The 24,109-nt window shown below is 42.9% G+C and overlaps 1 protein-coding gene across 8 annotated transcripts in view; it reads right to left on the reverse strand.

The window, feature by feature from the left end:
- Window positions 1-5,884: 5,884 nt before the first annotated feature.
- BCOR (BCL6 corepressor) overlaps window positions 5,885-24,109 on the reverse strand; it is a 162,090-nt gene continuing 143,865 nt past the window's right edge. For 7 of the 8 annotated variants that reach the window (XM_083172621.1, XM_083172616.1, XM_083172619.1 and 4 more), the window contains 9 exons: window positions 21,994-22,263; window positions 21,058-21,363; window positions 20,496-20,818; window positions 17,814-18,032; window positions 12,305-12,471; window positions 11,937-12,082; window positions 9,717-9,794; window positions 9,224-9,371; window positions 5,885-7,057 (listed from right to left, as the gene is read on the reverse strand). In XM_083172621.1, coding sequence (XP_083028747.1) covers window positions 6,766-7,057; window positions 9,224-9,371; window positions 9,717-9,794; window positions 11,937-12,082; window positions 12,305-12,471; window positions 17,814-18,032; window positions 20,496-20,818; window positions 21,058-21,363; window positions 21,994-22,263 — 1,949 coding nt within the window. In that variant the 3' untranslated portion in view covers window positions 5,885-6,765. The remainder of the gene's footprint in view (window positions 7,058-9,223; window positions 9,372-9,716; window positions 9,795-11,936; window positions 12,083-12,304; window positions 12,472-17,813; window positions 18,033-20,495; window positions 20,819-21,057; window positions 21,364-21,993; window positions 22,264-24,109) is intronic. The other variant, XM_083172618.1, reaches the window with a different exon arrangement.

The raw sequence follows: 24,109 nt of genomic DNA on the forward strand, positions 1-24,109 counted from the left end.
ATGCTCTAATAGGAAAAAAATGTGGCAATGCATGTTGGAACATGTAGTTTCACAACATCTGGAGGGCCACGGGTTGAAGACCCATGCACTAGACCCTTGAAGGCTAACCTTGAAATTCCAGCTGTTGTTGAACTACACATTCCAGCATGCTCTGCTTCAGTTTTGCTACTTGGCCATGCTAAATATGATGCAGAGCATGCTGGGATGTGTAGTTCAACAACAGCTGGAGGGCCAAGGTTAGCCATCAAGGCATTTGGCAAGTCACACAAAGCAGAGCATCAGTTACTGATGGAAGCATTGCCGGGAACTCAGATCCGGAGTGTGCGGATTACAACCAGATACCTGATATCTGGAGATCTAACGGGAAAGGGCAATTGACTGCTGATATGAAAGGTTATCACAACCTTATGAATGGAGGGCAGACCTATACAGAATTATGCTTCATGCAGGAAGTCCTCATGAATATATCAGAAAAGGAAAGACGAATGGAGAGAGCTGCTTAAGCCAATACATGTTTGGTCAATGTGAAGCCCAGCAACTGTAACCAAACCACGTCCGATAGATCAACTCCATCCACACTGTCCAACTGATGGAGAGTGTAGGAAGCAAGGACCAGGGCTAAATGCCCAGGAGTAGCGGATAAGGTATTAAATGCATTGATGCTTGCCAATTGAAATCCCTCTGACAGTGGTGTAACCAGAACTTTGTGGGTTCCCATAGCAACATATTAAAGGAGCCCCTGTTCCGATGCTTTTTGAGATGCACAGCAGTTAGTAGTAGTAGTACGTTTATTTATAAGGCGCCGCAAAGTGTCCGCAGTGCCGTACATAGCAAACAAAAAAAAACAAATTACAAGGTAACGTACAGGGTGTGTTGAAAGATACAGTATAAATAGGGGTATAGCTGGTAGAACTAAAATCAGCATCAGTTCAGAAGTAGGTGTCAAAATTGTCAAGGAGACTGAAGATGAAGTAGAGGAAGGGAAGAACAGGACAGGAGCACAGGTGAGGTAATGAGGTAGGGTGAGTACGTGAGGAAGGAGGGCCCTGCACATAAGAGTTAACATACTAAAAATAGGTGGGTGGACGAACGAAATACAATAGGATAAGTAGGAACGGAGGGGAACGGAGGCAGGATAGGAGGATCAAAAGAGGTTAGGAGGAGGGATAGGCTATTCGAAAAAAGTGGGTTTTTAGGGAGCGCTTGAAGGAGGTAAGGGAATCAGATAGCCTGATGGGTGGCGGGAGGTTGTTCCAGTGCAGGGGGGCAGCGCGAGAGTGGGAGGAGGTGATTAGGTGAGAGGTCAGTCGGCGGTCAGCGATGGAGCGAAGAGGACGGGAGGGAGTGTGGATAGAGATCAGTGAAGAGAGGTAGGGAGCTGTGGAGGAGGAGAGAGCCTTGTAGGTGGTGGTGAGGAGTTTAAAGAGAACTCGGAAAGGAATGGGGAGCCAGTAAAGAGATAAACAGAGGGGGGAGGCGGAGGTAGAGCGGCGGGAGAGGAAGATGAGCCTAGCAGCAGCGTTAAGAATGGATTGGAGAGGTGCGAGGCGGGTGAGAGGTAGCCCAGAGAGAAGGATGTTGCAGTAGTCAAGGCGGGAGATGACAAGAGAGTGAATGAGAATTTTGGTCGCGTCAGTGGAGAGGAATGGTCTGATGCGTGAGATGTTGCGTAGGTGAAAGCGGCAAGACTGTGAGAGAGCACGAATGTGGGGGGTGAAAGAGAGGGAGGAGTCAATGATGACACCGAGGCAGCGCGTTTGGTCGGTGGACGTGATCTCGGTTTCACCAATGCTGATGGAGATAGTGGGAGAAGAGGGGATGTTCGGGGGATGGAAGATTAGAAGTTCAGTTTTAGCCATGTTTAGTTTCAGGAAGCGTTGGGTCATCCAGGCTGAGATGGCCGTGAGGCATTCGGAGACCTTGGACAGGAGTGATGGGGATAAGTCGGGGGAGGAGAGATAGATTAGGGTATCATCAGCATAAAGGTGGTAATGAAAACCATAGGAGCTGATGAGGGTGCCCAGAGAGGTGGTGTAGAGGGAGAAGAGGAGAGGGCCAAGGACTGACCCTTGGGGAACACCGACTGGCTGGGGGGTAGTAGGAGAGGAGGAGCTCGGAGTGGAGACGGAGCGATCGGAGAGGTATGAGGTGAACCAGGAGAAGACCGTGCCAGTGATGCCAAAGGAGCGGAGGGTGTTGAGCAGGAGAGGGTGGTCAACAGTGTCAAAGGCAGCCGACAGATCAAGCTGGATGTGGATAGAGAAGAGGCCTTTGGATTTAGCCGATAGTAGATCGTTAGTGACTTTGGTCAGGGCAGTTTCAGTGGAATGTAAAGGGTGGAGTTAGCAGTAAGGTGGCTTAGGAGACGATTATAGGTCAGACGTTCTAGGAGTTTGGAGGCAAAAGGGAGGAGGGAGATGGGCCTGTAGTTGGATGGAGAGTTGGGGTCCAGATTTGTTTTTTTGAGAATTGGGGAGACAAGAGCGTGTTTGAAGGAGGAAGGGAAGATCCCAGAGGATAGGGAAAGATTAAAGAGGTGAGCCAGGTGAGAGCAGACTGATGGACTGAGACGACGGATAATATTGGAGGGGATAGGATCGAGCGGGCAGGTGGAGGGAGAAGCGGATTGAAGGATAGAGTGGACTTCAGCAGCAGTGGTGGGGTAAAATGAGGACAGGGGTTGGAAGGAGGGGAGTGGAGATGTAGGAGGGGAGGAGGGAGAGGGTGAGGTCATGGCAGCAGTGATGGCAGTCCTGAGAGAGGAGATTTTGGTTGAAAAGTAGGTAGCAAAATCAGCGGCTACGATGGAGGACGGAAGAGCTGGAGGAGGGGGGGAGAGCAAGGAGTTGAAGGTGGCGAAGAGCCTGCGGGGATTGGATGATTGGGAAAGGATGAGGGACTTAAAGTAGGATTCCTTGGCCAGAGCAAGGGCAGAGCTGAAGGAGAAAAGAATGAATTTGAAATGGAGATAATCCGCAAGGGAGCGTGATTTCTTCCAGAAGCGCTCAGCAGTGCGAGAGCACTTTTTAAGGAATCGGGTGATAGGTGAGTGCCACGGTTGGGGTTTGGAGCATCGAAGGGGGATAGAGTCCAATGCCGAAGATAGGGTGTCATTATAGAGGGAGGCAGCGAGGTTCGGGCAGGACATGAGGGCAATTGGGGCGAGAAGAGGACACAGCGTGTTTGAGAAGGCAGCAAGATCAAGTGTGTTGACGTTATGCCGTGAGACAATGTGCTTGGGAGGGGGGGTGGGAGAGGGGGAAGCAGTGAGGGAGAAGGAGATGAGGTGATGGTTAGAAAGAGGAAAAGCTGAGATAGTGTAGTCAGTAAGGGAACAAGAGCGAGAGAAGACGAGATCGAGGGAGTGTCCTTGGATGTGGGTGGGAGAGGTAGTCCACTGAGATAGGCCAAGAGAGGAGCAGAGATAGAGGAGTTTGGAGGTGCCAGGATCAGCGGGGTTATCCAAGGGGATGTTAAAGTCACCAAGAATGACAGATGGCAGGTCGGAGGAGAGGAAGTGTGGAAGCCAGGCGGCGAAGTTGTCAAGAAATTGGGAGATAGGGCCAGGGGGGCGGTAGATTGCAGCGACACGGAGGTGGTAGGGGTAGTATAGACGGATAGAGTGAGACTCAAAGGAGGAGAAAAGGAGAGAGGGTTCAGGGTGAATGACACTGTGGGTGCATGAGGCTGAGAGGAGAAAACCCACACCGCCACCTTGGCGACCGTCAGGCCTGGGAGTGTGAGAGAAAGAGAGGCCACCGTGGGAGAGAGCAGCTGGAGAGACAGAATCAGAGGTGGAGAGCCAGGTCTCGGTGATAGCAAGGAGGTGGAATGCTCTAGAGATGAATAGGTCATGGATGGCAGGGAGTTTGTTGCAGATGGATCTGGCGTTCCATAGTGCACAGGAAAGAGGGGGGGTGTGTTGTGTATTTATGTGGATAAGGTTTTTGGGATTGCAGAAGCGAGGGGGGGTCATTGGGAGGGTGGGGGTGCGGGGGCGAGTGGTCAGGATAGGTATGGGAGGGGGGAGGAGCAGTTGGAGAAAGTGAAGTTGAGAGATTAACAGCCATGAGGAACCGAAGGTGAGAGGGTAGGTTAGTGAAAGCAGACAGAGGGATTTGGGAGGACAGACAGCGTCTGTAGTAGATTTGGTAGAAAACAGAGTGAGAGAGAAGGTAACAGGCAAGGAACTACTGTCAGGGAGGAGACCAGTGGGTAAAATCAGGTTGATTGAGTAATCCAATTAAGTATGAAACAACAACAAGTGAGAGGATGAAGGGAACAGAGAAGGTCAGAAGTGAGGCAAATGTGAGCAGGCGTGAAGAGGGAAACAGAGTGCAATAAATGTGTGGCAAAGATAAGAGAAAATGGTACTTATGTAATATCTGGGCTTCCGTCTTTCTTATGAGACCGCATCCCCTCGCGGGGCTCGCCACGCTTCGGGCACGGTGGCTCGCTGCGCTCGCCACACTATATAACATCAACTCCATGCGTAGTTGGATAGTAGGGGTATGAAAAAATGGGGTGCATTCAACATGGGAGCCCAGATAATACATAAGTACCGAGAAAATAATAGTGAATGAGTAAAATGAAATACAATGTTGGAAAAATATAGATACAATGAATTAAATGTCAAAATTGAGCAACAGGTTACAATAGGATAGAAAGAAGATGAATATATTACAATAAAACAGAATATGAACATTTAGACTGTGTTCAAACTCACCTTTTTCAGTATTCTAACTCGCCTGCTTCAGTTTCCAACTCAATTAAGTAATCAAGCTTCACTTTATACCCATAATAGTGCTCCAGTTCATTTTATTAACCAGACTTGTGCCTAGATAACATTATACCTTACAGTAGTGCCCTAGTTTTATTTTTATGAACCATCGTAGTTCCCTAGTTTCCCTGATGTCACAGTGTAGGGCAGCCAATACACATTGGGCCTTTTTCTGGTTCACTCCTTCCGGCAAATTCCTTCTTAGATGGACAAAACCATGTGCACTGCAGGTGGGGTAGATGTTACTTGTGCAGAGAGAGTTAGATTTGGGTTGAGTTTAACTTCAAAGTGAGATCTATATTGCAGTGTAAAAATAAAGCAGTCAGTGTTTTCCCTGCACAAAAACAAAATAACTCACCCAAATCTAATTCTCCCTGCACATTTTACATCTGCCCCCCATGCAGTGCACATGGTTTCTATAAAGGTGCATACACACGGGCTATAATCGCTGGCAATATGGTCGCTCAGCGACCATATTGCCAGCAATTGGAGTGTGCACCGATGATAAATCTGCGGGTGCGCGTTCCCGTTTTTAGCCCCCTTATGATCGCTGGTCCTGCGACCAACTGATTCCCTCTACGTCTCCCCAGCAGAGGTTCCCTTTCATCAGCGACCATCTCTGGTCGCTGATGAAAAGGAGACACTGAGCAATATATCGCCCCCGTGTGTACACAGCTTAAGATAGTGAACCAGAATAAGGCCCATTATGCCACACAGCATCCCCAATTCACATTATGACAGTGTCCCCAGTTGATATTATACCTTACTACAGTGCCGCCATTTTATATTGTGCCACATCTTGTGCTGGATTGTATATAATGCTTCCTGAAGCTGGGTACACATTAGACAATGTGCACCCAGAGACCTCACTGCCAATGCCGGGTGTGTTGAATTGGAGCACACGGGGGTCATGCTACAATCAGAAGCATGGCTTGCGCTAGCGATATCCTCCATCGCCCTGCATAGACAAATATGGGGATACAGTACCTGACAATCCTTTTTCTGCTTCTAGGACTCCAAATGGGGGACACAAAGCGGTCCATATAAGTAGATCAATCGTCTTTTATTCTTTTAAGAGGAACTGAATAACACAAGTGCACGGAGTCCATTTACTGAACAGTTTTATTGCCTTTTAAGAAAAAGTCTTGTAAAATATAAATACAAAGGCAGGTGGTTTCCTTACAAAGTTTAAACACAGATTTCAAAACATTGCACACACATCTCAAGAAATGATTTTAGTTTATATACAATTCAGCTGGACTGCAACACTATCATACAGTCAGAATATCTTACAAGAGAAAAAAATAGCTCATGGTCTTTATTTTTTCTTTAAATTAGAGCATAAAACGTTTGAACGTATGTATATATTTATATATGTATAGAGGTGTGTGCACACGTACATATAAATGTATACATATATACAGACACATATATGCACACACACTAAATTTAGGTGTGAAAATTAAATTTCAGAGATTTTAAATTAGAATACAAAACTTCAAAACAAAATTTCTATGGATATTTATATATTTATATATATATATTTATAATTTTTATTTATATTACAAAAAATTTGGATTACATCCAACATTATTTACCAAAAAACAGGTAATTTTTGTAAACATAAAAAATGTCATGAAGTGCCACTCCTTTTTCCACATGACTTTCGAATACAAATGATAAAGTATCTTTCGTGCCTTCAGTGCTTTGCAAAAAAGTATTAATTAAAAAAAATATATAATAAAATAAAGTGTTACAGGTAAAAACAAAATGATATCTTCCAAAGCAAAATGTGCACTGAACTTTTCAGGACCATATAAATCTATTTAGGTTTTCTGAAAAAAGACAGTCCCATGTAAGATCTATAGATATATTTTTTTTTACTTTACACTGGTTTATATAGAATAGTGTTCTCTCTTTATAGCACATATTCACAAATAAGGAATCATTTTTTTTTTTACACGATTAGGTAAGAGTCTGGCTTTTTAACAGCTGGCAAAGGACGTGTCTCCTTCAGGATCCAACCACTCAACGGAAGATCCAAGTAATGTTTGCAGTTCACTTGTAAATTCCACCAGCTCGAGCATTTCTTTGCTGTCTGGACTAAAGCCTTCAAGATCGTCTGGTGAAGAAAAGAGCTGGCTTAGGGAAACCTGCTTGTAGAACTCGGCTTCAGGAATACTGACTATTTCAAGATGTGGATACTCTATGCTGAAAGACTGTGAGGACGTCTTTAACCGTTTGGTTACGTCAGACAGAAGTAACCAGTTTCTTGGCCTAAGGAAAAAAAAGTAAAGACATTATTTAAATGGTTGCACAAACCTATTTAAGCATCATTATATATTACTAACTTTTCAGTAGTGCACATCATAGGACACAATTCAAAGTTGATCGCAAGGTAAATTTGTTCTCAAAATGGGAAAAACTATGAGCGTTGCAGGGGTGGCAAATGTAACACGTGCAGAGAGCGTAATGGGGCACTTTATGGAGCGAGGTCACTAGATTGCTTAAAAAAATGCCCCTACATCGCTCCATGTGTAGGGGCCATAGCGGTGTGCGGCCCCGAACTTTGGTATCGCCCAGAGAATAATATCCAGCATACTGATTAATATCCAGAGTACTAGGGTAAGTCAATATTTTCTTTACAGTTGGACTACATGTCCCAGAGGGCACATGTCATGACATATTGGCACTTATCTATTCTTTTACCATTAATCTCAAACCTGCTGTCTCAAGGGGTTCAGGCCCAAACTTATTGAGGAATTACAGCCCTTGGCTGACCAATTTGGGTGTGGTTGCCATTATGGCAATGTATTCCCATGCCATAGCATCAGCCCCCCAAGGTGGTTCAGCCTGGTGTCCACTATAAATGGGATTTCCCCCATACTTTCTCACTGCAGCCCAGACTTAGTAGTACGGGATGATTTCTAATTTGGGGTACAGGAATCGGAGCAGAGGAGACTGTGCAGGGTGGAAGGTGGGCACGAGAGGCTAGGCAGCGAGAAAGCTGGGCATGAGAAGCTGCGCAGTGAGGAAGGTGGGAATGAGAGGAAAGTGGGCATGAGAGGCTAGGCAGCAAGGAAGGTGGGCATGAGACGGTGCGCAGTAAGGAAGGTGGGAATGAGAGGAAAGTGGGCATGAGAATCTAGGAAGCGAGGAAAGTGGGGTGAGAGGCTGTTCATCGAGGAAGGGGGGGGTGAGAGGCTGTTCAGCAAGGTAAGGGTGTGTGTATAGTGCTACGGATTCTTTCAGAGATGGGGGCCCCAAACCAGTATCATGCCTAGCTAGGGCCCCATACAGTCTAAATGGGAATCTGCCTGCTCCAAAGGAATAGCAAGGCAACATGGTTAACCAGGTTACAATACGACTTAAAGCAACCAAATCTATTATTAGTATTTTAGGCGTGTTGATCTGGCGCTGCAGACATTAACATGGTTGACAATGTCACTGTTGACATAATAAATACATCCCATATTACTCTCACTCCGCAGTTTTGAACAGACAAAATTGCGTAGAATATATAAAACATTACTGTGGTAATCTCTACTGTGTGCATCTCGGTGTTAATGAGAAAGATGTACACTGTCTGATCTTTTGTCCGTCTGACAACACTTCCTAGTACAGCCGTTGCCTCCCGTCTGTTCATGTAAATCATGGAGCAGTGGATTAATCAGTAGCTGACTAGAACAAGCTTCGGTATCCCCATTAACTACCACACACGCAGTCCAGAGCAGGGTTATTTACAGAAAGCCAGTGGCACGGATGCTCTGTCCTCATTCAATGTGTGCTCTCAGGGACATGCTGAAACCGAGCTGGTCAAAACATCCGTCAGGCACAAGCCAGCTTACTACAAAACCAGTATTTTGGCAAAGGAAAACTAAAATAGCCTAGCGAGTAATACTATTTTATACAACAAAGGACAATAAATATGGTAATTACAGAGACGGGATTCCAATAGTCCTACTAGGTGTAGCCTGGCTCAAATAAATATGGACTGAGCAGAAATATCATATGTACATGCCTATATCATACATGCATAAGTAGTTATGGATATGATGTGGCGCTAACTTTATTATGGTAGAAATCTAAACAAGCCCAAATTGCAACACATACAGGTGTTAGGGTTACAGTGTGTAGAGAGCTTGATGGATGCATAAGCTTAATGTGGCTCTGCTTCCTAGGGCGCACCCTACAGATGGATATACATCAGCACAGGTGAGATAAACACCACCAATACAGATAGAACTGAGCAATCACATTCCTCAATCCTTAGAAACGCAATAGTCAGTCCGTTCCACACTAAGAGATTCCCAGTCTCATGTAACGGTCAGTGTTACGCATTATGAAACACAGAGTTGACGGTATTTTCTATTGCAATTTGTGTTGCTTTACAAGTACACTCACACTGTTTATGTAACTGTAGTTGCTAATATACAAACTTACCCTTTTGAGAAAGAGACCTGGACATTGTAACAAGGCAGTAGAGGACTGTCTGAGAATTCAAATTCAAAGGCATCTATGTAGCCATCTTCGTCATCATCAGGACCAGGCGGATTTGCTAAAATATCGAATCCACTTTCTTCCTTTGAATCTGCAGATAGAGAACAGTGATCATAGCATCAAACGGACATCAAAAATATACAGCTATAAACCCACAGAGCTGCCATTTACCGAATAAATTTGGCTTAATCTTAATGGTTTAAAAAAATTAGGTTTAGGAAGCAGCGGAAATAGTTTCCTCATTGTTCTAAAATCATAAAGATGCTACTGTTGCTATGTGGAGAATACAAGCCTCTGACAAACAGCTTGGTAGTAACCACTTGTACATAGGGTCAATTTTCAGAAACTCAACTACTTGCATGAAGAACCAAAGACATTATTTACTTGCATCAGTGTTTAATCATTCACTGTACAGAGAAGTAAAATTCATGCTTACCACAGACTGAGCTGCCGTAGAAATCCCAGGAAAGTCCGGGGTCATCTACATTGCGTCCTTGCAAATCAGTTAGGTACTCTGGGGGAGCAAAGATAAAAGCAAAGCTGTAATTTATATATAATGCTAGTGTAAAATTATAGCAGAACACAATACTGCCCTTATTGCCCCCGCGAAAGAGATTAACAGCCATTTTCCTTCAGGATTCCCATAAAGCCCTATAGTTAATTACTGCTGGATACCATTGTAAAGCAACAGAATCTGCTGCGCTATATTAGAAACTGTCAATAAAATAAATAATGAATAAACAAGTTTCCATTAAAGGTTTGCTATTGTTCTAGTGTTCATTCTAGCACTCTGAACCTTTCAAAACCCATGCAGTTCCTCCTCCCTGCCTGGAGTGCCGCTGTCTGCTTTTGGTGTTTCTGATAGTCTGATCTGTACTGGGATACAGGCCACAATGTGATAGACACCATAGCAAACAGCGACACCCCAGGCAGGGAAGAGGATCTGCATGGAATTTAAAACCTGTGGGGTGCTAGAATGAATACTATAGGTGCCCATACACGTCGCGATTTTAACATGCGTTTTGAACTTTTAAAGTTCAAAACGCATCTCATTGGTTAGAATCGCGCCGTGTACCTACGGCGATGCGATGCGCATCCCCACGGGTACAATATTGTATAGCACAAAAAGTATCTGCAGGCAGTACTTTACTGTACATCGCATCCCCTACAAGTGCCAAAATCGCACGGCACCTTGAAGTTCAAAACGCACAGCATGTTAAATTCAAAACGTGTATGGGCACCTTATGATCTGCAACAAAAAGAGGTCAACACATTCTATGCTTTATTATAAAGGCAGTCATGTGAATTGGTATATCATTTAATCATGTAGTCCTCTCTTTGATTCTATTCTGTCCATATTCCCAAAGACAGGACAGAGGTCATGATTCAGAGGTGGATGCAATGGGGATGTTGCACTCGAGCAGCCAATGTTCTATGTCTGTGCATGCCTCCCTGAGTCACCATAAGGCTGATGCAAGATTCCATGGTGCTTCTATAGATGCTGATCTCTGCCACTGCCCATGGGCATCTCAGCAGCAGCATTAGCAAGTAGACCCAGCTGGGACAAGAGAGACAGACGTGCCTGCATTTGACTTAAACTATTTTGTGTAGATACGATAAGCATTCTAAGGCAAAATAATATTCTTCGAAACCTTCATTAATAACATATTCATGGAGTATAAACTATGCAGCACTGCTAATAATCACTTAATCAATCTGGTTTGGTTGTACTATAATTTGTTTTGGTCGTAGAGATGTCAAATGTATGAAGCTTAAAATTCTGCATTCTAAACAGCCGTGATTTTGACAGCGGGGGCAGTGCAGATGTCGTATGGCAACGCGAGAGTTATTAAACCAGGTTTCAAGTCAGTCACTGGGATTTCTCATTATGCGACAGCTAAGATCACACGCTCGCTGCCTAATTTAGCTGTCTTTAACACGGTAGAAGGCGAAAGGGAAGGGTAACAAACGCTATCACATCCGCACAGCAGAGCTGCCAGCTACGGTCTCCTGCTGTCTTACAATCGTAAAATGCTCCGGATAATGCTGAATGGCCTTGTATATTTCAGTTGGCGCAATTGCTTAAGCAATAAAAAAAAAAAAAAACATGGTTCCCATCTCTAGAATATACATGTGTTTTACATGCAGTCCACCATGACACATTTATATAATTTGCAATGAGTTGGTGTAATAAAATAACTCAAGGATGCATAATCATTAAGTAACCTGTAGAGAAAAGAAATGTGTACAGGTTTGCAAATTTGCCTTTACAATGAATTGTAAAAGACAAATTTGGGGGCCAATCTCAGTTCCAAATTGGTAATTATCGCTTAATGCAAGTGTTTTCTGTTGATTATGCAAGTAGTTCGAGATTTGTCAAACAAGACAAAAGCAAGATGAATGCTATGCTAAAGTTATTACCAAAAATATTGATCTACCGATCAATTAAAAATAGAAAAAAAAAACCCTAAGGCTGCAAAGTGTTTCCTTTACCATCTCTTGAAAGAGTCAGGTAAAAAAAATACAAAATTGCACATTTAGGGTGATGCATGGTATCCATGCCCAGGATAACAGACATGTAGGTCACACTCAGCAGTCTTGATCGAATAGCAACCCAGCTTGGCTAAATAAAAGAAAGCTGAAGCATAAAGCTCACCAGTTAGGAAGGTTTCCATCATCTCGCTGTGTGTCATTTTGGCGATTGTTCTCCCCGAGTACGTTGCCAGAGTAGGATCGGCGCCATAGGACAGTAATAAACGTACAATTTCTAAGTGATCATTCTCCACAGCATCATGGATTGGCCTGCGAATAGGAGAAGGCAAGGTAAGATTAGTCGGTGGCCTCTCATTTAAGAAGGTGGTAGTGTTTATGATCAATAAGGCAGGAACACTATAATGATGCCTGTTTTACAATACTTTCACTTTTAATAACCTATAAATTAAGGTTTTCTGATACTAAAATAAAATGCAACAGAACCGTGCAAGTAACAGTCATGTATTTTCCTCCACAACCCAGCCAGCTCACCTGGTGCCATCCTGAGCACTGCAATTGACATCTGCTCCGTGTTCTAGGAGATGACGGACAATGGTTAGCCAGCCTCTTGCACAAGCCTCATGTAATGCACAATACCCTGCATTATCGCGGTGGTTAACATCACAGGATTTGCTTTCCAGGCAATAAAGGACAACTTCCTGTAAAGTAAATGGGACAGTTAAAGTCTAGGTATTAACTATATAAAATCCTTACTGAAAAACAATAAAATGATATAATAAGCAAAAACAATCTCTAAAGCAAATTCCGGCATGGAATGAAAGCAGAATAAATGCAGTGCTACATAGAAATAAAGACAAAGGATCACTCGGTATTATCCAAATTCAGCTCCAGGTTTGCGCTTGTGCAACAGCTTTGGTGAGTTACACACTTGCTGGGCTGTGGGGAGGGAAGGCCGGGTAGGAAACGGGGCTGGACCATGGAACGCCCAGTGTTTTACGGGCACCCTCACAAAACGTTGGGCATTTCCATGGGAACACAGGCGGGTTGATTTCTGCCTGGTTCTTGCGGCTTTTGTCACAGGATGTCGGCGCCCGTCTCATCTTTGGTGATTTGGGGAGAAAATAAAAAAGTCAGTCCTGACTGACTTATTTCCAAAGGCAGATCATTCGATGGTCGGCAACCACTGCATGATTTGTCCTGCTGGCGGCCACATGCAAGAGGATGTGTTCTCATACACATCCCCTCGCATGGTACCAAAGTCTCACATTCAGTATACACGGTCTTGTAGCAGAAGAATCATAACATGTTAATAAATGGCAAAGTTATCTGCATACGGTAGGTCCATCATTACAGTAAATTATAGTTATTTGTATCATGGGAGGTTATAGTATTATGACAAATTGGTACTTATGTACTAGCACAGCGCGCATCGTATCGCAGACCATAAGGCATGCGATGGTATGCGATGCGATGACAGCCGATGTTATACAATTTTAAATTGTATACCATCGAATTGTATGGCATTGTATGCCATTCTATCGCATATACAATGGTATGCGATTTAAAATTGTACAAGCACCCTAATAGGGGCTTACAATGTTAAATGCACCCCCAGGCCACCCCGACTATGAACGTGAACCCGAAGCGTGGCGAGCGCAGCGGTACGCGTCCTACGACCTTTTCATACCCCCACTATCCACGTCGGCGTGGAGTTGATTTTATATAGTGTGCGGACGCGGAATACATGTAAAGTAATACGCGTCTGCTCGCCACGCTTCGTGCTTGCCACACTATATAGCATCAACTCCACGCCAACGTGGATAGTGGAGGTATGAAAATGTCGTAGGACACGTAGCGCCGCCCCTCGCAGGCTCACTGTGCTCGCCACACTTTGGGTTCACGTTTATAGTGGGGGTGCATTTAACATTGTAAGCCCCCATTAGGGTAAACATAGATAAACATCGTATAGGGGGCTTATAAAATTTAAAATCGCATCGCAGTGCATCGGGTGTATGGCATGCGATGCGATTATATGTCGTGCGACCAAATATCGCGGGTGCCGTGCTAGTACCGACAAATTTAATAAATGAAATCATTGTTAATACATTTAAACTAATTGAAAAAATGGGGGGAAAGAAATCCACACAAAATGGAAATACATTTTTTGGCAGGGTCTGAAACTGTACATTACGCTGTACATAAAAGTTAATGAAAAATATAAACTACACTAAAATAGCTGTAAACATGTTTTGAATTTAAAAAAGTAAACCATTGTCTTTGTACTTTATAACTCCCATCATAGTCTATGCTCAACACCAATGGTCAAAAACAACAACAACTCTTTTACGTTTACAACCTTGACGTATTGAACTTAGGTGTGGTATAATAGATCTACAGTCACTAGGTCAACAGGGACAAAGGTCGAAAGTGAAACGTGGTGGACTATTCCTACAGGCACAAAAGATCGACAGGATTAAAAAGGTCAACAAGGTTTTTTTTAGAACACCTTGTGCACTTCATAGTCTGTGACCAATAGTGGAAAAAAATTAGTGGAAATGTAGAATCTCTGGGACTAGCTGTGCCCGCCATGATTTGCACTAGCCACATGCTACTATTCCCACGTATCTGGTAAAAGGAACACAAATTGAACAGTCGTCAACATTTGTGTTTTGACCATTGTCATGTCGACCTTTTGTACCCGTTGACCATAAAAATAGTTGACCTTTTACCTGTCAACCTATTGAACCATGTCCACAATATGGGGTCGACCTATTGACTGCAGCTAGTCACTTATAAGTAAAACGGGTTCCAGTCAATGGATAAACAAGGTCTAGTTAAAGTTGCTGTTTCTCTCACTGGATAGAGACATTACTGTAGAGAACAGACATTTGCGTACACACAGCCTGCAGCCACTAATGCTCCTATGGGTTTCCTTCTACTTACACAGATGAACAATACAAAAGTATAAATCTTCCTTCTGCCCCGTAGGGTGAGATTGTAGTCTGAGTGGGGAGTTAAGATGGGCTATTCAGCTGCTGGCAAGGAATGTACTGAACAGCGTGTGTAAACGGACTGAGAGCATAGTTATGCTGATCTATAGCTCAAGTTTTACCACTCTTAGAAGGCATACAATTAATACAGTTTTACAAAGTCATCTATTATTTTAGACATATAATAGATGATTTTGTAAAACTGTGTCTCCGAAACACTGGCATCTATTGGCAGCAAGTGGAACTACACCCCTTTCTTTCTCACACAAGCACAAACAGAGAGGCAATCACAAGTTAGCAGACTAGCTTTCGCTTCGAGCGGGCTTACTAGTATCGAACATTTTGTTTGCGAAAGGCGACTTCATGAGATCTCAGTTCCCAGATCTTTTAAACATAGCCTTCCCACCAAATGCTATTCCATTAGATACAGTCTCTTGAGGAACCTAAAGTTCTATAACAGATGAAAACTGTGGGGGGGGTTTGGGGAAAAAAAAAAAGAGGACATCGTATTTTGACTGAAATAATCTCTTCTTTAGGAACACAGAGGGGAGCGAGGACTTCCACATGTATTCTTGTAGATAGACATGAAATGCTTAGAGCAAGTTATAAAAAGGGTCTGGCAGCAGAGCAGAAAAAAACCCCTCAGCACCAGCTGCGTGCAAGCTGGGCGATATGCATCCGAGGCAGAGACATATCCAGGCTGCACGTAGAGTGTATTGCCATTTCTCAGAAGCTGTAAGATCCAGGAAACCTGCTCTACCGATCTATAAAGGTTAAGGAGACTGCTCAGAGATGCTGCGCATGTTGATTCACTGCCTGGCGTTCAAGCTTGTTATTAGTCAGCAGGCGGAGGGAGGGGTGAGGAATAGCTCAAGAACGTTTTATTCATTCTGATTCAAACCAAGCAGGGAGAGAGCACGCTAATCTGTGCTGTGAGCGCACCTGACCTGAGGATCTGGTCGCTAGGATACCGCATGAAGCCTTTTTTGTTTAGTCGAGGCAGCACATATTAGACCAAAGTGAGAAGCACTGAGCTAATGAGATGTTCGTCCAAGTAAGGGAAAGACACCCTTGTGTCACGTGTCAGGATCAGGTGCGGGCAACTGCATGGTACCAGCTCAGAGATCAGCTTTCTGACACGCAGGAGGCCAAGCAAGCATGCTTCAGTAACTCTACATCCTATTCTAATGGCATCAGTCACTATACTGTTACACGTCTGCGGCACAGCCTAAAAACACAGACGTACCAGACAAGAGTATTCTAGTGACTACAGAAAACTATTTCACCTTTTAATGGATTCAGATCCTGTTTTACTCTTTGGGGAATCTGCATTTATTGAGGGTCTATTGGATAATTAAGAATCCAAAGATGGTGTAGGTTCCGGAAGTAAAGCATGGAAACGTTCAGGTTTTTTTTTTTTTAAACATGCTGAATTTGGTGTGGGCGAGGGGACCAGGAACTGAATAATGAATATGGAAGGGCATTTTACATAAAACCATTTAGAGGCCTGTTCCAGTTGCCTCTAAGTGATCATCAAAGGGGCCCTATATAACTAGCAAAAGAAGTACTATTCCTAAAAAATGAAATAAATAGATTCTCTCAGATACGTGCACCAGGTGGTGGTATTTTACAAATGAAATGCTAGGTATTTTTCACTAGAACAAACAATTATAAGTGGAGTCTACACAGCGCTTGTGAATGATAACAGAAAAAATAATATCATTCACAAGCGCTGTGTAGACTCCACCTATAATTGTTTGTTCTATTATCTGTATTTGTGGGGAAGATGATCCCCAATAAGTGTCAGGAGGAGAAGAAGTTGTAGCCACTTTGTACTACAGGTATTTTTCACTGTATCTTGTGCTCCGAAATATAAGGCTATAATATAATAATCCAAAGTTATGTTAAAAAGTGAGTACTGAGACGATTTGACAGATTGGTATAACTTACTGAGCTAGATACTATGCAGAATGCAGAACCAATATTTCAGTAACTACATCTACTCAGCACTCCAGTCCTCTACGGCAGGTAGACGAGCTAGGATAGATGTGCTTCTAGAACAGAGCAGCCGGCAGTGACTGACAGCTACACAGGCTTGCTTGAAAAATAGTGTGGATTGAAGGATTTATACACTGGGGCAGGGCCAGTGGTGCCATAACAAATCAGGCTCCGTGGTGTGACCTGTGTGATATTCCATCAGGACGGTAGTAAAGATGTGGGTAGAGCTTCCTATGCCTGTAGCAGTGGGAGTTATTATTTATTTATTTTTAAACCAAGCCAGACAAGCACTTAAGGGAGATGCAAGTTTCCTGTTGCCAAAAGACCAGCATGTTCCTTCCGAAGCAATATTTTAGGAGTTGCTAGGTGGTCACTTCAGGGAGTATATGCTCTGCTGCAGCTGACCAACCTACTTTATCCAAGTTCCTTCATAAAAGAAGGAAGATAGATAGATATTGTGCCTGTATACACGAATACAGGGCAGGATCCAGAACAAAATGACAAATATGGCACCTTATACGCATTGTGACTGTGATGCATGCATTATCGGACAATTGCTGAATTGCATGAATATTGGCATAGTGTACATATCTTACCTACAGTAAGTCCATAACTATCCAGTCCTCAACTTTATTTGTGGGTCCAGTGGTAGGAAATGGTGGTAGCTGGGCCCTATCCCCCAACCCCTCCTTCCACAACCCTAGTTAAGTCACACTAAAATACCGGGGTAATGACTGTGTGGACCAACTCCTGCAGAGCACAGCTTTGCTAAAGCAGAGTACACAAAAGTGTAGTATGAGGAGTCTGTCCAGTCCCATGCCTGCACCACATTGTGATTGACCTTAGTGTTCAATGTAACATCCATAGTATTTGCATAATAAGACACAACCTTTATAACAACCACATGAAGGAGGAAAGACCAGTGAGAATCAGAAATCTGGTGAATGAATGAATAACAAGTGTGGTACAAGCCCACTTTGCCCCAAGGCTTATCAGACTGCATGCTACGAAAATCCGATGTGCAAATCAATAACACATGGAACAGCACTTACTTCATATCCCAACCTTGCTGCTCTCTGTAAAAGAGTCTCTCCGGCATTTTTGTTGACAATGAGTCGTCGTGCTTCGGGTGGCATTGGGCGGCTAGGTGTAGTATCCTGCAGTGGAGACATCTGTGATAAGGACTGTAGCAAAGGCAGCTGCTCTGGTAGTTTTACAGTGGCATCGTCTGGGGAGAGCTCAATCAGTTTTCTGGATGCCCGTATGGCAACCTGTAAGAAGACCATGGAGCATGAAGCAATTATTTCAGCCCTTTGCCTAAGGAAACACCAATTTAAGTTCTAAAGCTCTCAGTGTTTAAAAAAAACAAAACCCAGAAACCACATTATGTTTATCATCTAAAGACATTAAAAGGTGTGTACACAGGATATGCCGTGAGATGTGAGTCCCAATGCGATCAGATGGTATCGGGACTCGCATGATAGAGGGACACAATTTACACTATATAGTGCAGATCTGCACAATATAGTCTTACCTGCCCTCTCTATCTGGCTGCCGTTTTGGGACACGGGAGCGCGCATCGGCAGCGCATTGGGCTCGCAAGCCGTAAAAAAGCATGCGATTTGCATGTATGGTTTCCGATGTTCACTATATTGGAAACATCGGAAGCCAAATCTAACAGTCTGTACACACTATAACAGTAACATGCCTATTTATCTGGCACAAGGCTTTTCATCAGATCAAGAAACCTAACTTGGTCAGTGTGTATAACAGATGAATCACTTTTAAAGCAACCTATAGAGGTTTGTACTATGGCCGATGTTTATACAGTGGAGCAATTATCAGCAATGTGACCAACAGTCAGGTATTGTTTGGGGCAGTTACAGGAAGTGGCAGAAAAAACTCATGTGTATTGCAACCATTTTCAGGGTGGGTACGGCCTTGTTTTAAGAAAACATGGTGCCAGTGTCTCCATTACCATGGCCCTTCTGCGTGACCATGCGGTTACTCAGATAAGATCAGAAACTTCTGTTGCATGCATGTCTGTAACCAGTTGCTGGGATCTGCAAAGCTGCTGGCCGGCATCTCAATAAATTGCCAGGCACATTATCACTGAATCAGGCACTATGGTGGTTGGATGCTAGCAAATTGACTGACTGTTTGAAGTCACAGGAAGGAAAAAAGGGGTGTGAGTCACAATCACACACAGAAAAAAGTTACTACATTAAAAAAAGACTGCATTAAAACAATACTGTTCATAAAGTCAGACTTTATTTTTGACTAATTCCATTGTACGGATTCGAATTTTAGTTTTAGTAAAGAAATCAATTGAGCTCCGCTTCAGAAATAAAAACTGAGCTCAAGAAATAGGCACAGTATGCGTGCCCCATAATAAAGTGCCAAAGGACGTTGCAAGGGGACAGGGAAAATGAATGTACAAATCCAGCCGACATAATACAATGTAACAAAATGAATGACTTCAAGATGTCTACGGAGAAGCAGGAAATATTAGAAATCTATAAGTGGGTGACCTTTCGGTTGCACTGCAATGTAGTTAGCACAGTACTAGCTATTAATCCTTTCAATTGTGAAACGATGCCTGTCGCATCGAAAAATATATTGTGGACCGCTCTGGAATCATGTGCCAGAACTTAATTTCACCTAAGCAAAGTGCAAATTACCCAGCAAATATACCAGCGATTTCTAGATGTGTGGACAATAGGCCCCGTGCGGATCAACAAGAGATGAAAGAACTTAACAGTCTGCATAGAGAATTATTAACTTTAAGCATCTCTCTGTCCTTTTCTGACGAGGACAGCTGTTACGTGCACCAATCACCTACATATTTATAGATTGAACAGGTATCCAGGCAATACATTCATCTAGGCATGAAGGACATTATCAAGATAGGTTTGGTCCAACCCACAAAAGGACTCAAACACCTGTTAAAATGTTATTTTATGAAAGGATCAAAACGAAACTCTGGATCAAGAGTATACCAAGTCTGCAGGCTTAAAGGATTTATTTATTGGAGCAAAGCTGACTTAATTAACCAGACATTTATTAACTTTGCTAATTAAAAAGCATGTGGCATCATCAGTTAATAATATGGTCTCGTTCCGTGGTACATATAAATGAAAGAATGGTAGGAGTTATGGGTTTCACAAATTGGAGGAGTGAGCAGACTATCTGGTTGTTAAAGAAATTCGACTTGCTACTGCAGCCTTATGGAAGGCAATGTAAAAGGCAACTAAAAAAGAAAGTTTGCCTAATAATAAGGATAAGGGCGGCCTTCAATCCCAGCCGCTATTTCCGCCTGCGAAAATAGCGGCCGTCACCTATTCAATGGCTGCCGTTTCAGACAGCATTGAAGGCAGATTACGACAAAACAGATCCGAATTTAAAACAAGTGGGACCTGTTTTGTCTCAAACGGCTAAGGATTGTTGAATTTATGGACGTTTCCGCCGACACGCCCACAGCTGGAAAACTGAATTCCAGCTATCGAGTTACAGTCGAGCTGAGCGAGAACAGTATGGGATTCCGACTGTCGGTAAGTTTCTGACAGTCAGAATCCCAGATTGAATACCCTCATAAATCTTTATTGCTAGTCCCAAATGGTAAAACTCTGTTATGTGATACATACACGATCAATAAAATACTCATTACAGAATGGGAGAACACTTGAAAGCAATTCTTTATATACAGTATTTTGGCACTATTCAAAAGACCGTACCTTTTCCTCTGCGCTTTTTATATCCGTGCTGTCATCTCCACCTAGAAACAATCTCTTCCTTCTCCTCTCCTGTGGAGTCATGTGCTTTGTCTTGCACTGTCGTTTTCCAGAGGGCTTCTCGCACTCTGTGTATTCCTCAAGCAATGACGTGACTTGGAGACCCCCCTCTTCCTCCGTGCAAGGTACATACGTCTTACGGGCATCTCTAATCTTCTGCTGCTTGGCTGTTAACCTAAGGGCTGGCGTGGGGTTTGGCTGACTCTGCCGTTTGCTGCTTGGGCAGCAGAGTGGAAAGCTTTTCGTATGCGGAGACACAGAAACGTCTGAAGATGAGGGAACGAGGGAATTGGGAGCGGAGATTGAGGAAAAGAGAGAAAAAAAAAATCAAGAAGTTAAATGCTACACAGCTGGAAAATAGAAATTAATATGGATTCTTACTGAATAGGCCTCCCCAACTCAGCTATTCCCATCACATTAATAATTAAACAGCAATTATCTTCCTTTCAAAGCATAAATACATATATATCAGATCAGTCTGAGTTCCCAACAGGCATTGCTGTACCTTCTTCAGGACTGCAGTCTTTAAAATCCTCAGAGCATTTGCTTTCAGTTTTAGCCTTGATTGGCTCTTCTTCCAAGATCCTCTGCTTGTTTTCGGTGTCTGTGATCTCACGGCACTCATGGGGATCCTTTCTGCACAGCTGTCCCAGTTCTCGGAGGTGCTGCAGATGCCGCTGCTTTTTAGGGTGCAGTCCTGTTAGTTCGATACACACTTTCAGGTTTGTGACCTCATTGCAGTGGGACTCTTCAAGGGTTTTTGAGGAAAGATCTGTAAGGTCTCTTTCCGACCAGTCCTCTGTAAAGAGATCTATCGGTTAAATGAAATCGTATTAACAGGCTGATACAATTCACATTAAGGGTTCAATCCAATTATACGCAACATCGGCAGTCGCCGCACTTTAAGTCAGGCTGATATCAGCCCATGAAGGGCGCCATTGCTGGCATTAAAATGCTGCGGCAACAGCACATAACACCCTTTGCACCTTATTGGATTGACCCCTAAGCATATGTAAAACACAGCTCTTATCAGTTTATTGGGAGAAGTCTCATCGGTGTCTAGGGCACAGTACAACCAGACTGAAAGTACAGTACAATAAATGGGTAAATTATAATCCTTAGCAGGTACATGTCTTAACCCTTCAGTGGTGGGTTTGTTTTTTTAGGGAGCGGTACCCACAGGGCAGGTATAGTGCTCGGTTACGAACCAGATGGCAGCACCAGTATAAATTAACATACAATAGTGCTGGCAATTTATTAAAAAAAAAACCACCTAATAGAATCACAAGAAATGAAAGTAGGAAACTAGGGAAGTGGTATCTTGCATGCGTTACCTATTTAAATATAGATTACAAAACCGCTCCCACTTGTTTGCGTCTACCTTTTCCTTTGGAGATTACAGTAAGAACACTACCGTATTACACCCAGGAAGTCTACTCACCAGGCTTTTTCCTTTTCAGCCTGACATCTTCCTGTACTGACTCTTCACAGGTTAATCGCTGGTCAAGATCATCAGCCAATGACTCACACGGGTGTTTCCGTTTCAGCCCCACAAATTGTCCCTGGGAGCTTATGTTCGTCGCAAGCTCGGCTTTCTGCTTTGCTGCGTCATAGAAAATGAGTTTCTCCAAATGACATTCTGAAATGGGGACTTCTTTTTTTACATACTGTGAAGCGTCATTCAAATTACCATTAGCAGTCCTCAGATCACCTGGAACACATAAGGACAAGGTTTAATGATGTAGAAATCATATCAAAGCAAGTTATTGGAAAATACGCATGTAGTTTTAGCGGAACTTAGACTAAGCTTCAATTGGTCAGAGGTACCGGTGACCTACAGAGTAACTGTCCCCAACAAAGCATTTCCATATAAATGATGAGGAGAATACTTTAAAAGTAGGGATAGAGAGGTGTGTTTTGGAAAACACTTTCCAGAGAGAAGCACATATTTAGCTTTATAGTCAAAACTACAAACAAGAAGGTTTCTGGTTATATATATATCTATTAAAGGTTCATAACTACTATTATGAATATATATATATATTTTTCTTTTTAAATAGGCTAGTGGTGATCAGAATTAATCTATTCTGTGCCTTATATAAACTGCGCAACATCTGGCATCAGCATTCCTTTTTCTCCCTCCTGCTAAAGCACAACTTATGAAATGCTAAACACAACAGTCTCGGGCTCATTCAGCTCTCCATAGAACAGATCCATATGTGGATTTCTAGCTGAAACTGACAAGACCTTGGTTACGTATCTCAGCATTACCTCTTTTACTGGCAAAGTAAGAAAAAGAACACAAAGTTTCCACTTGCATACAACCCACCGCATCACATACCAGAAATCCACAAACGGCAATGACTATTTCCACACTAACAGCAATTGAATTTTATATACAAATTTAAAAAAACATTCAGAGAACAGGGTTTCTTAGCAAGCCTCTAAATGACTAGCACTCTACAAATTGCCTGACCTAGGCTACAAGCGCACAGTATAAATTATTAGAACGGAGTGCAGGAAAGCAAAATAAACCACCAAGAAACCGTTGTGCATCTCTTTTTGTAACACTGCAATTTGTTTTTGCCAGAAATGAGATCACAAACTCCTCTGCAATTCGCAAGTCACTCACTGGTGTCTCACGATTTCAAATTTGCCTGTCGCTTCATTATCTTCCAGGACCCAGTGTTCACGTGACTTGCACAGATGTGATGCTTGCACGCTAGTTGCTTAGATCATTCTATCATTTGATCTAAGAATCATATGACTCACGCAGCACATGCATCCCATAATTTCTCATTCGTACTGAGGAACGACTGCACGGAGGCATTGCCATAGCAACATTTACGAGTCTCCGGGACAACAAGGACAGCTTCATTGCCATACTCACAATGGCCCCCCTGATTCCCAAACTGGATAAAAGAATGTGAAACCACTTAGGGAGGACGGCCAGGTTAATTTTTCAGCTATTTGGGCAGCTGCATGACTTGTGGCATTAGCGCACCAGTGAAGAAATACAATTTTAAATCATTGTAATTAAAATTGTGTGTTATTGGAACAGGAATGGTGCAAAAACTAAAAAGTGTAACAAAAGTCGTATAAAGAGAAGAATTACAACAGCTATTCCAAGTGTGAAAACACGTGCCGCACTCTCTAGATGTACTCCATATTTACCAAAAGATTGCAAAATGACATCCCTCATATTGACAAAATGTAAGCAGGATGATAGATTAAAATTAGCAAATTTTTTTTTTTTTTTTAACAGTATAAGTGCTGGATCTATTATTAAAAAATGCTTGTAGACTATGGTTTTAGCACAAGCCTAATTTATACTACACTAAAATACTACAGGTCGAGTATCCCGTATCCGAATTATTCCGAAATACGGACATTCCAGAAAGTGAAAAATTTTTTTTTTTTTGCTAAAAACTCACTGGGGACATATGTAACAGCATCACTGGGGGCATGATATGTAACTGGCACTATATATGTGCAAGACAATGATTGCTTGGCATTCAAATTCAGTGCTGAGATAGTACACACATTTTGTTTCACGT

This window comes from Crinia signifera, chromosome 2 (genome assembly GCF_055691185.1).
Source record: "Crinia signifera chromosome 2, ASM5569118v1, whole genome shotgun sequence".
In the NCBI taxonomy this organism is placed as follows: domain Eukaryota; kingdom Metazoa; phylum Chordata; class Amphibia; order Anura; family Myobatrachidae; genus Crinia; species Crinia signifera.